General features: G+C 38.4%; 1 protein-coding gene across 1 annotated transcript in view; it reads left to right on the plus strand.

The window, feature by feature from the left end:
* usp43a (ubiquitin specific peptidase 43a) overlaps positions 1–8,263 on the plus strand; it is a 124,556-nt gene extending 116,293 nt beyond the window's left edge. The window contains exons 16-17 of the mRNA XM_016680446.1: positions 2,866–3,024; positions 3,123–8,263. Coding sequence (XP_016535932.1) covers positions 2,866–3,024; positions 3,123–4,288 — 1,325 coding nt within the window. The 3' untranslated portion in view covers positions 4,289–8,263. The remainder of the gene's footprint in view (positions 1–2,865; positions 3,025–3,122) is intronic.
* Positions 8,264–15,425: the final 7,162 nt, after the last annotated feature.

Below are 15,425 nucleotides of genomic sequence, written 5' to 3' on the forward strand. Positions count from 1 at the left end.
CCACGGGCCTTGAGTTTGACACATGTGCCCTAGAGTCTAGAACGCCGCATAAAAAGCGTTGAGTTTGACGCATGTGCCTTAGCGTAAAGGACTGGCATTAAACCTACAGGGCGCTGGTCCCTTACTGCACAAAAATACATAATTCATCCATTTTTATCCTTAATTAATTCTTCTCGGTGCCATAAGGGGCTTGTGTTTATATCCAGTGTATGGCAGACAAAAAGCTACCTGGAGAAAACCTATGGGAGGATAACCAAACGCCTGGCCTTCCTGTGACCCTGCAGCCACTATACTGGTGTGAAGTCAAAATATTTTTGTGTTTAGCAGACTCTTAAAATCAGTTTTTCAGGTATTTTTTTCAATTATGTCTACTTAAATATCCATCTACATGTCTTAGCTATGTAAATAATAAAGATGTTTATCTCATTATTGAAACGACTCTTAATCAAAAATTAAACTTTGCCTTCTCAGCAAAGTTTAATTTTGCCGAGAATTAAACTTTGGTCTTAACCTGACCATAGAGCTGGTCAGGTTAAGCTCTATGGTCAGATCTTAACCTGACCATAAGCTCTAGTTAGTTGTCTTTCATGACATTAGTTTTCCATTGTAAGGTTTAATGATCATTTAGTGTTTTTTAAATAAATTTCATATTGATTAACCTTTAAAACCAAAGCAATTTGATACATCATGCTGCTGAAATACCATTTATTGGTACAACTAACTAGATCAACATCTCCTCTCATTGTTCTTCTGATTATCCAAATGTTATAGGAAGATTTTAATTGATCAGTGCTTTTCTGATTCCTATGACATTTACAATAAACTATCAATGACCAATGCCTTGACATTTGATGTAAAGAAAAAAAGTCTGTTGGTAAAACAGATAATTGACATGCCTGTTTTGACAGAAATGTGTCAGTCATGTTGGGTGTTCTTATTATATTTTTTAAATTTATCTTAACATTTTTGGCTGCTGTCACTCAAATGTGGTTTTTCTCTTGTTTTAAATTAAAATTATGGCTTTCTATAAAAAGAAATCAACCTGAACACTAACTTTGATCAGCTAGAAATCACATGCACCTTCTCATATCACAAAAGAAAAATGACAAAACTGTCTTTTTTTCTGCAGTCAAAATCTTTTAAAATAGATTGAGAGTTTCTGTGTCACTCAGTGGAACAAAAGACAAATTGTAAATCTCTGAAAATGTATAATTTTGGAGACAGAGTACTAAAAGAAAAATGATTGGATACCAAATTAGGCTCAATCATATTATGGAAATAGTTTCCCTGATTGAAACTGCTGTGTGAGCTGCTGCAGCTTCTTGGCATCTGAACTATAGAGGTATATTTGATGCAAAGGTGTTTATTTGTACCTTGTAACTGGGTCAGAGAGTAAAATATCGCAGGAGTTTTGTTGTAGTTTTTTTTTTCACAAATACAAAACAAAAGCTATGACACCTTAAATTAAAATGTACCAGTCCAGTATATTTAGAGTAAAACTAATTCACACACTTAACATATTCACACAGACGCATGTATTACAAAAAAAATGTTCATTAACACAGTTAGTGAATGCAACTTCACAAAATCACTGATGTGAGTCACAAATGGACTCAGTATTAACAATCCAAAATACCAACTTTAGGGCCTGGAAGTTATATTCAGATACTAGTTTCTGAAGCTTCAATAGAGGTTGATTTTTAGCACCTTTTGGGATTTTTTTTTGTTTTGGTTCATCTTGTAAATCCTAACAAATGCTTTGAGATTTGTGATTGCAATGTGGAAAAAGTTGAAGGACCTTGAACATTTTTGCAAATTGTTACAAAATGCACTTCAAATTAGGTACTTAAAATGAACAAATGTTTTCTGTGACAAACTTCGCTAATTAACCAGGCTAATGCATTAGGGGTTAAAGTTTGTGACACAAAGCCTTGAGAATAATCTAGTAATAAAAGAGGAAACCAACTGGGCCAGTATGGCAGCTTCTGAATAAAGCATTGGTGAAACATTTATTCAAATATGCCGCGTAAACAGGCAGAGAAAATGTCTTCAGAGCACAAGCTAATGCCAAATAGCAGCTGTCCAGAATGACTGTTTGCTTGGAGATTTAGGTCACTGCAGGTCATCATCGAACAAGGGAACAAGGATCAGTAGTTTTTGCCAGTCAGCAGAAAAGATGAAGCTAAACTACAACCAATCACGTACCTCTACTGTCAGGCTGCCTTCAATGCAGAATGAAAGCTTTAATTCAGCGAAGGGATCTTGCATCAACCTTGGATCGTAGGAAAGGCTGAGATTTACCTTTTTTCATTTTTCCCTGTTGCTGTGAGCAGTGCAACATCTGACCTCTGAGTGAATCTGGCAAAGTATGTTTTTATCAAAATATTCAAACGTAAGTCAGTAAAGTGCATTTTCTTACCAGCCTCTCGTTGCCACGTTTTTTCTTTGATCTCTATGGAAGCTTTCAAGTCTTAAAAATACTTTTGACTTTAATTTCAAGAAAAAAAATTCATCCTATATTGTATGGTTTTTAGTAATAAGACTTATACCTTCTGTATGAGAAATTAAAAATCTAGGACGGCACATAATGACTTGGATATGCATTGATGTAATAACGTTTCCCTTTCATCAAAAGCATTTTTTTTAAATTAAATGTTAAAATGACTAGTGCACATATTCAAAATGCTGCTGCCAGAGGCCTGACTAACTCGGAGAAAACTGGTCATAACAAAGTTGTCCTCTAACTGCTTTTGGGTTTTTTCAGAGTTACTGTTTGAGTGTAATGTTATTTTCTCTACATACATTACTTTATTTTTGCTGTACTTTATCATTGTAATAATCTTTTTTTTTTTCCTCTGATCTTAGGATCCATAAGTTCATCAGTGTCGGACCACTGGCTAATCAGACTAACAGGGGAGAGTAAGAGAGGCAGCTTGGTGTCTCCTTCCTCCAACAACGTCTCGTCTTTATCAGACTCTGCAGAGCCTCCCGTCTTCCACAACAAAGACTTTGAAGAAGAAAGGGGTGAGTTACAATCTTCCAGTATTTACTTCCTTTTTTTTCCCAAGGTCTCGCTTTTGAATATTAACTCTGTACCGCTTCCCTGTTTTCATCATCATCAGGTGGCTTTGAAAGCCGCCCGTTTGTGCGAGGGCTTCAGGGACGCAGCGTAAGTATGAGAGTTCCCTCCAAGCCAAAAGAGAGCCTGAGCAAAAGGTTTCCTTTGCGCTGGTCCCTCGGTTCAAAAGAGAGACGAAAACCTGAGCAAGCGTCTCCTCCAGCGCAAGACCCCGACCCTGCAGAGCTAGTGGAGTACTTGGAGTCTGGTCGGCGACCCCGGTGCACCAAGGATTCAATAGTAACCGTGATGAACGAGTCGCGTAGCAGCAAAAAACCCTCTGTGGGTCGGGCAGCCAGTGTTCGATCTGCAGCTGTTGGCAGTATGAGTTGTGTTGGTAAGATGGAAGAAGAGCCGCATTACACTCAGGTTCCAGAGGGACAGAGAAGGCCATCAGAACGACCGTCTGAGAAGACGGCCAGTCTGAGACGGAAAAAGGAAAACGTGGCCAAAGAGGAGAGCTCAGGGAATATGAGTGCTAGCTCTGGTAGCAACACCCTTTCCAGGAGGAAGGAGGGCAGGAGGGAGAGCTCTGCTAAAGCTTCACAAGATTCAGAGAGAAAACCGAGTTCCAGCACTGGAATTCGTCCCAGTTACAGCACGCCAAGCCTTCAGGATGGAACTCTAAGAAGACAGAAGGGAGACAAAGCGAATAAGGATCACCACAGCTCTGAAGCAGACAAGTCAAAGACAACAAAAGATGAAGTGCCCAAGAGTCAAGACAGTCTCTTGTCGTTTCTGAAAGGCAACTTCCTGAAGAAGGATAAGGACTCTAAAAAGTCCAAGGATGGTGAGTCAGGAAAAAAAGGTGGCGAGGAGGAAGGCAGGAGGACTTCGTCCAGGATGTCATTACCTAACGGAGCAGCTGGAGGAAGAACTGGAGTGGAAGGAAGCAAATCAAATAGTTCAGGCCGTCGGACTGATGAACTGGCAAACGGAAAGTTGGGACGCTCCACGGCAGACATCAGGCGCTCGCAGAGCTCCTCCAACATCCCCACCAAAGCGGAGCAAAGCATTCGCAGGACGGCGTCCTTGCATCGTAATGGGATGTCCACAACGCCAGGACAGCGTCTGACCTCAGACAAACAGTCTCACAGCACTCTGCAGAGGAATCGCTACAGCACCAACTCACTGGGCCGCAAGAAGACTGTCCCCGAGTCCAGCTTCTGACGCAGAGACGGGGGCGTCTTTTTGATCAGAGCAATAGAGCTTTACTTCCAATGAAGTGATTTAGTGTTCCCAGAAAATAAACAACTCAAGTGGTTTGCACAATAAAGAGCTGGGAGATGAAATAGAACTCTAAAGCCTGTGGCCTCCCCATTAAGACATATGAGTGGGAACACATTTTATCAGTTATATATATATATATTTTATGTTTTTATGATTTAAAAGAAGTGCCTAAGCAACACAAATGCAGTTATAATGATTTATTGTTGTCCATCATCCTGGACTAATTTCCTACTAATGCAGTATGAAAGTTGAAAGACGTCGCTCCATTTTTAACCCGAATGGTTTTATCATCAGGGCACAATGACTGTGTTCACTTATAAGAATGTATTTTCTCTACTTGATCAACAGCAGTGCTTTGAGGCCGTGTTTTCTGATTATTGTTTGATGAAACCTTTATGCATCGAATCATATGGTTAACAATGCGGGTGTGATTATTCAGTGCTTTAACCTTCAGCGATTGCCTACTGTGAAGAAAGATATATATGATGTAACTAAGAATGTTCTGTTTTTTTTTTTTTTAAACATAACACTATATTTTTTTCGGGACTTGAGCTGCTGCTGTTTTTTTCTGTAACCCCTTCATGTGTTTTTTTTTTGTTCATAATTCAGTGTTTTGCTTGAACTCTAAAAACTTTTGATGCATACATTTATCTGTGGGAGTACGGTGGTGAAGCACCTGGAAGAGACAGAGGTTTTTGTTTTTTTTTTGTTTATGCTCAAAATGCAGACATGTAGCTGAACTGGTTCTTTGTTTGCTGCTGATGTTGTTTATGGTGGTAGAAAACTGTCAACGTCTCAACTGAGAGAAACAGAGACGAGATTTGACACCAAAACCTGAGACGTTTAAGTTTATTTAATGTTTCTGTATAAATCATTCCATACACTATTTTCACATGATTTTACATTTGCTTTTACTGCGTCCTTCTTGTCATACAAACTGAGTAAATGGCTGGAAATATTGCAAAAGAAAAAAAAAAAACTAAATCTCCAACCTGTTTTAGCTCAAGCCGAATCTTAAAAGAAGAAATTTACACTTCATCAAAGTAGCAAAAACCCTGATGGATTTGCACCGCAGCCCTCGGGCAACTGGTTCAGTCATCAGCTGTAATCACCTCCATGTTTTTCCATTTAAAGGAAAAAAAAAAAACTTTAAATCTCTGTTTTGAATACTAATAACAGTGTTTTGCATTTAGTGTAAGCTCAAGGGTGCTGCTGCCAGCTCGGACATCTTTGATGTCTGAGGCGGGACAAGTTTTTCCTGTATTTACCTGGGAAATTTTCTAACATATTTTAATCAGCTGAAAATATGTCATCAGTTGTGTAACCCAAATGTTTGTATTTAGACACTGGTTGCCCTACTTGAGATATTAATTTTGCATTTATTTTAATACATTAAAACTCCAAAGAGGAGCCAAAGCACGGCTAAGGGTGTAGCTGATTTTTTTTATTAATTATTATTTTGGGAAGCTTAACATTTTATCTCAGTCTAATGTTCTTTAGGCTCTATTAGAGCAGAGATGGGTCAAAGCTAAACATAAAAAGCACTTTCATCATCTGTCAAGTAGCCAAATTGTCACATCAAAAGAAGATTTTCAAAACATGTATTTTTTTTTTATGAAAAGTTTTTATGTTTTAGGATATAAGAGGAACAAACACAGGAAAAATGCTCAAAGCCTTTGTTGAAATTATTGTTAATCAAACTGAAGGCCTGGGGGCCAAATCCGGTCCACCACAGCTTTTTATTTGGCCCTCTGTACACAAAAGACCACAGAAATAACTTTGTGCTTAAATATTTTATTAATCAAATCAAGACACTTTTTTTTTATCTGTTTACTCAAAGGTACAGATTTTTATTCATATTTTAACAGTTGGTTAGCAGGTGCTTTGAAGTTTAATTGAAACAAACAATAAAAACACACAACATAAAAATGGCACTGATTTTATTTCGAGCACAAAAAGCCAAAATGTGCATTTGCAAAGTGGACCTTAATGTCTGTTCCACTCTGAAAAGCGTTTTGAAAAATCTCTTGAGAAAGTGTTCTGTGGATCCTGCATAACGAAGGATTAGTTTCTCACCCTGACTGGAATTCATCTCAAGAGAAAGACGAGTTTTTCTTTTCCTGCGTCGTCTAATTTCCACTTTCCTGATATCGACCTGCTTGGTTGGAAAGTAGGACATGCAGATTGTGTTTATGAGGAGAACGGAATATTTAAAGTCAGCCAACGCAACAAAGGAAAACAAAGAACTAAGTGAATATTATAGAGACTTGTAGCTGCTCTGCGTTGGTGTCAAACACCACCTCAGTCTGCTGCTGTAGACGTGTCTGCAATTCCAACTGTTTCTACCTGGAAGCTCCTGACCTGACAACCTAATGCCAGATAGCATTTTCTATTTCAAACAGGAAATATGTTAACTCCAAACACCAACCTCAGTAAAATATTAAGTTAAGTATTTATGTCCATGACGCAGTTTGCATAGAGCAAACTGTACATTGTACATTGCTAAGAGTTTTTTCACCTTACAGATTTATTTAATGTTTGGTTTTTTTTGTCACATTTACAAGTTTCAAATCCATTATAAACATTTTATCATCAGACGGTGACAATCTGACTAAATGCAAGTAGTTTTGAAATATTGTTTTATTTAATAAGTAAAGTTAACCCAACCACCTTGGCTCTGTATGAAAAAGGGATTGTCCCCCTTGTTGTAACTTGAATTAACTTTGAAATCACTTAAACAAACCCGTCTGACAACATGAAGTAGGCTGAAATATCCCCAAACCAACATATAATGCTCCAATCTACAGGATTTATTAAACGATAAGGAACTGATTTACGACATCTGATCTACACCTGGAGTTTGAGACACTGTGAGTTTTTATCCACAAACACAGTAAACAAAATCTCTCCAAGAACACATTGAAAAGTCACACTCATCTTTTGAATAGCATCCATGGGGTAAAGGGGTATCATGCAATTATTATTATTTTTTTTACACTGGGCCCACTTGATTTTTATAGTGTTTTTTTTTCCTTATTAAACTTAAAAGCTGTATTTTGAATTTACATAGATGACCTTTGTCTGACTTTAAGATTTCTTTCATTGTTTTTAAAAACCTTAACTGTGACCAAAAAAAGTAAAAGTAAAGGGATCTGAAGATGGGATCCTCTTTCAGGCCACTATGAATCCTCCTGTCTGCTTCTGTGTGATTACGATTAATATCCAGATTCAGTTGGAGCTGCTGCAGTCGATGAGGCTGCAAATACCTTTGCACGGGCATTCAAATCTTTTAATTTGCTTGACTTGAACTTTTGGAATGAGAGGTGTCTTTTGATACCTTTAAAGGTTTGCTTTTAATTAAAAAAATATATATATAATTAATTACATGAAGGTGTTTCATGTGAAGTGCTTCAAATTCTTTTTTTTTTTTTTTAAAGCGGTGGTTTGGTGTAAACAAATTTCTTTTGGAGTTTGTATCAAATAGTTTGTAGAATCTGATTCGTAACTCTGAACTTTGAAAATAAGATTATTGCAATAGTTATAACTTTGTCTGAATAAATCAGTATGTAATATTACGCACAGTCTGATGATTGTTGAAATATATGTTGACAAATGAACAAATATCTGAACTCTAAAATGATATGATTGTTTCTTAATCTGCAAAACATAAGGGCTCTTAAAATCTAATAATTTGTCTTTTTATATATATATTTTTTTGTCATTTTATTGTGATACTGTTTGTGGTGATTAATCATCAATTTGGTCAGTTAGGCAGTGATATCATTGTGTATATTTTTTTAAAGATTGTGAAAAACATTTATTTTTGTAAAAATTTTGTACATCTTTGATAAACGGATTTATGGAAGCACTACTGCAACGATGTAAACGTTACTGAAAATACACAATGAAACCAGAGTTTCCGGCTCTTCTTGTGAGGATGTTTGGAGGGATTTGTGCTGCGATCTTTGCAAAACTGCGAGTGACAAAGGGGATTCTTAGATTTGATATTCTCGGCGAAAGACAGAAAAGGTCAAAATCTTCTTGGCGTGTTTCTAAGAACAACATGAGGCGTGCGTTTGCCAGTGCTGCTCCCTTCTCCAGGCCTCTTTCTTTGTTTCCGATAATCAGAGCATGCAGAAAGAAGAGCAATCTTTCCAATCTTGTCCAGGTTAAATTTATGCAAAGCCTTCCTGACTAAATCCTGTGCGTCTCTGTCTTATTTCTTTAAACTTATTGTGAGCATTAATAGGTAGAAAATGTGTATTGGTTTACATTTAAGTGCAATTCAACTGTTAAAAAGAACATTTGCTCTTCTACCTCAGTTTGATTCTTCATTTAGGTTTTGATCTCCGAGACCCTAAAATGTCCAAATAAATTGCAAAGAATCTCTACTGAATTAATACTGACCATGAGATTGAGAGAAAATTCTTTAATTGATTAAAAGATAAAATGGAAGATCTCATTTCAGAAAGTGAAACATTATTTAGACTTTAATTAACCCACTTCACTGTCGCTGTGGTTGCTGCTGAAACGTGAACCTCTTCCAGTTCTCTGGTGTTTTGTTGGATTTTTTTTTCCAGCATTATCCATTAATGAGCCCCATCAACTCCATCTTTCCTGTCCCTGCTGATGGACGGTACGCCTCAGGTGTGACGGCTGGTGGTTCTCACCATTTGTTCTGAGATTTAATTTTAAACACTGGTGGACACTGTTAATTAGTATTAACTATTAATCTGAAGCCACTTGACTTCGCTGGATTACAAAAACTTTCGCAGAAGTTTTTGTAAACTTCTATTTTAACTTAAAAACAATGTTTTTCTTCAACGTTACAACGGTGCGCTGGTCCATCAGATTAAATCCCAATAAAAATTGATGCTTTCAGAGGGAGAGATTCCCAGTATGTGGGCGGGCAAATCAATGAATATTTTCTGCAGAATAAAATCGTCTTCGTCCTGCTTTAAGAACTACAAATCTGCTGTAAAAAAGACGCCCACTTGGTTGCGTTCGTCTCTCTGAGAATCTTTTTCTCGTCTTTGCTTCAGCTGCGTCATATAATCAAGTTATCTCTGCCAGCAGCGTCTCCTGTGGAAAATGACTTGTGGCAGACGGCAAACATGGATTCTTCTCTCGTTTTCCATAACGGCTTTCTTTCTGAGACTCTTCTCTTCTCTAGGTCAGATTTGTAGATTGCAGGTTTTATGTTCTCGTCGACAGATTCTCCCACTTTCTCTTTCAGTTACGGTGACTGCAGTCCAATTTGTATTTTAAGATGCATCACAAAAAGCATGACACAAAACCCATTTATAATTTCGCTTCACAGTCATTACACTGTGTGGGTATAATCACATAAAATCCATATAAAACAAATGCAACGTTTGCAAAAATATTAAAAGATGAGAATTCTTTAGCAGCCGAATATCTCCTTCCCTGCCTTTCATTAGTCACAACTGGAACTTTGATCAGCATGTGTGATGAGTTGATTTTTGACCTGTTTTCATGTTATTTTGTAAACTCTATAAGATGAAATTCTGTGACAAATATATTTTTTTCAGAAGGTGAAAGCATATTTCTCACTGAGAAGCAAATTGCTTATTTGCAGGATATCAGTGCATCGTTAGCAGACACACTGATGTTCCTGCTGTAGGCATTTTCAAACATGAGTCTCATGGTGTTTGTATAATAACTTTTTGCATCTCAGTGCCATCAAGAGATATATTTTTCTACATAAAAAAAATTAAGTAAACATGTTATTTTCTGTACTTTTTATCTTGGCATTTGATTCACTGATAGCAGGAAGGTTAGTAGTTCATTGCCATACAGATCTAGACTCTTGATGACATGCGAATTAAAAATGTACATTTTCCTCATGAAATTAAACCGAGGTTTTCTTGCTTGAGCGCCCAGATTTAATTTCTAAGTTTGACCATATTTTGCAAGGAAAATAATTAAAAAAAAGAATTACAATTCTGGTCCTGCAAATCAAATCCCAGATAAAAATGAATCTTTTAATGCAACTACAGAAGGTCTAGACCCTCACTTCAATTTTACTGGGAACCAATGCCTTATTTTGACTCTTCTGTCTAATAAGCTTAAAATATGCAAAACAAATACACCTTAGCCATAGGTAGGTAGACGAGGCAAATAATTATCACTGCTGGTTGTCAGCATTGAATAAAAACAAAACAAAAAAAAATCATCATCAAAGTAATTAATCCATTCAGAGTCACTTCAGCAGATCTCCGAGAAAGAAAACAGCAGAGTCATTGCAGAGGCTTCAGACAAGCTATTATCTTTTATCTAATACTCTTCATTTATTATTATGTAGTTTAATATATTAGTTTGTTGAACTTTTTGCTGCTTTAGTTTGAAATAAGAAAAAAACTGATGTGAGAAGTATTGCATTCTTTTCTTTTTTCTTTCAAGTTATTAATAGTGATTAATATTATTGTTTGCTCATTATGTGCACTCTCTGGACTTTCTTTGCTCTCTCAAGCCCACAACGTGAGCATTTCCCCGCACGGCTTTATCAGAAGCAATCAACACCTGTGCTTAAAAACGGAGACCGTTCATGGCTGCGCTAAACACACAGCACAGATGGGATTTGCTTTAAAAATGGCGCGTTGTGTGACACATGTGACACTCCGGCGGTGTTTGTTTCACTTTACAAAGCGTCAGCTGAATGAAAAGCAATCAGGCCAAGGCTGCCGAGGACAAATTCCTTGATTAGACCAGGGATGTTCAGCCACGATGCCGCAGCGTCATGTTAAAGAAAACAATCAACACATGAGACCATCTGTCAAGACGAGGGAGGGGGAACGTGTGTTGATTCAGGCTCGTTTTTCCTGAACATATAATGGAGTCAAACTGTCTCTGTGTGGCGACGTTTTGTGAGAAGATCCATCCGTATGAGGAGCCATTTACCACAATCCATGGCAAGCACAAACACTTTTCTTCTTTTTTTTCCTTTTCCTGATTTTTTAACAACTATTAATTTGATCCTAAAAGTAGTTTCGATATTTCAAGGTGAAAATGTGACTCCAAAATCATGTTTTAAATTTGCCATGTCTGTTCTGGCAGACCAAGCCGGCCACAGGGTGACCAGGCTGTCGGTTCCTTGCTGAGCCCAATTTCAGCCAGCTGCTGCTTTCTGCTTTTACTAACAGAGTATAAGGCATTTTATTATGTGCAGTTTAAAATTGTGGGGTGCAGAAAGCAAAAAGTAATATATATATATATTATATTTGTGACTGATCAAGAACAAGAAATAAAATTTAAAGGTTTGCTTGCTGGAGCGCTGCGTCTGTGTGTTTTCAGTCCATTTGTTTTTCACAACAGAGGCTAATTAGACCTTTGTGACTGGCAGATAATTAACATCAGATCACACACAGATATAAAACACAATACACTATTTTCAGTGAGATCATATTAATTATAGCTGTTCCTTCTACAAAATGTTTTTGCTTTTTTTTTAATGTTTGCTTCTCCTGCTGTCAGGTAAGCCTGATCCAGCAGAGTGGAAACTGTTGTCGTCACACGGCGTTCTCCGCTGTGGCGTGCAGGCAGCTCTGCAGGCGTTAGGGACACAGATCCAGCCTGAACACAGGTTATTTTTTTATTTAGTTTTGGCAGCTCTCAGTGATTCCATCCATCTTCATTCCGGTCATGTCTCCTGCCATCTCCAGGCTCGCCGTCGCCTCTTTCTACATTTAACATTATAGCAACCACTTAATGTAGTGGTTCGTTACATACTCGATGTGTAAACCTCCCAGCAGAGTATCCGTTTTCAGTAAGCACAAAAATGTAATCGTTGGAAACATGTTTTGTCTCTACTTTTATTACAGATGTGAAATATTGTCACTCAACGATGGCAACATTAATAATTAATAGGATTTTTTTTTTCTACTGTGAAAAAATAAAAGTCCTAGAAACTTTCTGAGAGCTGACATCATCATGTGACAGCAAACCTCTGTCTTTACATCCCAGCAGGCTTTGCTGCGTCGTAGCTTGTCCACTCAAACAGTCCTGTGTGTTTTGACTGCAGGTCGTTTTTCCGCATTGGACCGACTGCACAAGGTCAGAGCTGTGATCCTGGGATTCAGGATTAAAAACCCAAACATCTTAGCTGACCTTCCTCAGAGTTTATTGATGCATCTTCTTAACGAATGAAATCAAAGTCACTGTGGATTTCATTCTGCAATTATTTGCAATTTCCCCAGGACAGAAACCTGGCATCAGTGGAGGTTAGACACAGATCCAACCTTTGTCTAACCTCCGTTGATGTTAGACAAGAAAGACGGACGAGTGTTTTTCTTGCAGCGAGAAAGACGCTCATCTGTCTGGATAAATCAGCCTCTCAGTGTGAACTAACTCTTTGATGCCAATAAGAAAAACTCGTCTTCACACAGTCGATGCAGCTTGCTTCTTTGCATCCCTCTTCTTTGATACATTTGCAGTCCTTCATTTCTCTCACGAATGTAGTTTTTCCAGCTGCTCCGTAACAGTAGGAAATACTCCTCAAAATAATTGAGTCATTTTGATCAGTTTTACAATTAAAAACTCTTTGCGATGACAGAGACTTCCCAGGACAGAAGGACTCTGTTGCGAGTCCTTCAGCCCAATTCAAAAACACTTTATTTACCCCAAAGGGCAAATGAATGTCATGTTATGCAGGTATAATCAAAGATTCCTTGTGGATGGTGACGATATTGGCAGTCAGTCTTGCTAGAAATCTGAAGTCTCTGACCTGGATCACCTCAGATTGGAGGCTCAGCGCCACATGCCTTAAATATATGAAGTGATTCCAGGATAGAAAAAAATCTAAATGATGTGCTTTTACAAAAATGTGGATGTGAACAACTGTGGAAGAATAAAAACGCTCCCCGACCGCCTACACAGCGCAGTCCGCAGGCAGAGTAACGGTAAGCTAGAGTCTGAACACATGCCAATTTTCACAACAATGTGCACAATTGATTAAAAATGAGAAAGTAAAAACAGGTAAATACACGATAGTCACTTCTGAGGCCATGGAGTTGTATTGCGGATGTACTGCCTCGCTTTACTCCTGTTTTGTCTCGCTGCACAGCCTGCTTGTTCATTTTAGGGATGCTTTATTTGCTTTAAAACACTAACTGGCCTTGCACCACGCTGCCTCTTTGTGCTTCAACAACGGCACTGCTCCTCCCCAGCACTCAGGTCAGCGGGACCAGCGTTTTTCTGGATACGCCAAGGACGCTGTGAAAGCCAACGGGGCACAAAGCTTTTTGCTTTTTGCTTCTCAGGCTCTGGAATTTGCTGCCACTGCACATTTGAAGGGCTCTTCACTGTGTATTTTCAAAATGAGCTTCTCATCTATTTTTCATCGGCGTTTGACCCGTCACCATAGAGTTCCTTTTATTTGTTTCATGTCGTCTTTTGAGTTTGCTCCTGTTGTTGATTTTGTGCAGCGTCTTTTTAGCGCTTTGGTCTGTTGATTTTAAAGTGCTTTGAAAATAAAGGCTTTCTTGGCCTGGCTGTCCGCCTCAGACATGACAACCAAAGGAATCTTCATGTTCAGATTCTCTTAAGAGAACTGAGGATGTTCTGTACCTTCAGTGAGTCCGTGTGTCTGTGGAAAATGACCAAGTTAGTGGTTAGAACGGACTTCTTTGGCTGTAAGGGGAAGCAAAGCAAAGACAAAAACATTTGGGGCACTTTGGTGGTGCAGAAGCACAAAAACGCCTTAGTCCTCGATGTGGCCGTCGCAGGTTCGAGTCCCGGCATGGTGATCTTTGCCGCACGTCTTCCTCCTCTCTCTCACTTACCTTTACAAAAATGAAACAAATAGTTGGTTAATGGGCTGAGTCCATTAACTACTCAGGGTTAATGCACTATTCATAGAAATGCTTCTACTACTCCACACTTTCATGAGGTCATAAAACACAGTTACAAAAACTCAGTAAAAGGAAATGTTACAACCCCTTCTGATTGTGTGTGTGTGTGTGTGTACAAACTTTGTTAAAAAAAAAAAAGTGTTTTCCTGTTTCATCAATGTAGTGATTTGAATGTTAATATAGTGGTTAGTATTTTAAGCTGCACTCTGCCTAACTCTCGTCTTTCCCATGTAGAGAACTTTGTCCTGCTGGGAGGAGAACAGCGACTGACTGCAAACACTCACAGGGAGCTGCAGCCAGCGGCCACTACGCAGCCTATAGTGCAGCTATTAAAGCTTAATACAGCGCTGATAGTAGAAGAGTCTGAACTCTTTTCTGTCCCTGGGGCGATGAACATTAGATGTGTATAAGTGTGTGTGTTTTGGGAGAAGCTTACTGGGTTCTGCATGAAAAGTGTTTTGTGTATAAACGCAGTCATTCACACATTTTTTGGTGAATGTTGTGGTCTCAAATGGACACAATTCAGACAGGAGATAAACAAACTCAGTGTGAGCTTACAGTATATTATGACATTTTCTTCTTGGAGAGCCCCAGGCTTTAAGGCACCCTGAGCCCAGATGTCCTGTCCCGCTTTTAAACAGTCTCTTCACTGCTCGCCTAAAGCTCTTACTGTGTTCACGACATCTTCTAAACTGCCAGAAGAAATTCACGTTTTGTTGACAAGAACATAAAACAGCTTATTTGAAGGGCCTGATTAGCTTTGCTGCATGAGGTCTGCTGGAGCATCTGTCCTAGTTAGGGGTAAAACATGTTAATTGGAAATGAAGCAAAAAGTAAATAAAAAATTACAGTGAGAGATTAATGTATATACATTAAAGTTTATAGGAGTGTTACACAGGGTTCAAATAGCTAATACGGTTTTACCGTACAGACCAGATGGGACTGGAAAAACACAAAAAAGTGTTATTTTTATTTATTAGGTTAGCAGCTCCTCTGCTACCTGCTTTTGTATAGTGTATATAAATCTTCCTTAATAAGATGTAGGACTATTTAAACAACTTCTGTGAATGAAGCCCTAACGGTCCATGTCTAACGACACTCGTGATCTGAGGATCTCTCTCATTTTTATGGTTTCTTGTTCTGTTCTTTGTGCCGGGACGATGTTTCGGTTCAGGCCCGTTGACGTGTCCAGAGAGCTGCGGGTGTCG

Source organism: Poecilia formosa, unplaced genomic scaffold (genome assembly GCF_000485575.1).
Source record: "Poecilia formosa unplaced genomic scaffold, Poecilia_formosa-5.1.2 Scaffold242, whole genome shotgun sequence".
Taxonomy (NCBI): Eukaryota; Metazoa; Chordata; class Actinopteri; order Cyprinodontiformes; family Poeciliidae; genus Poecilia; species Poecilia formosa.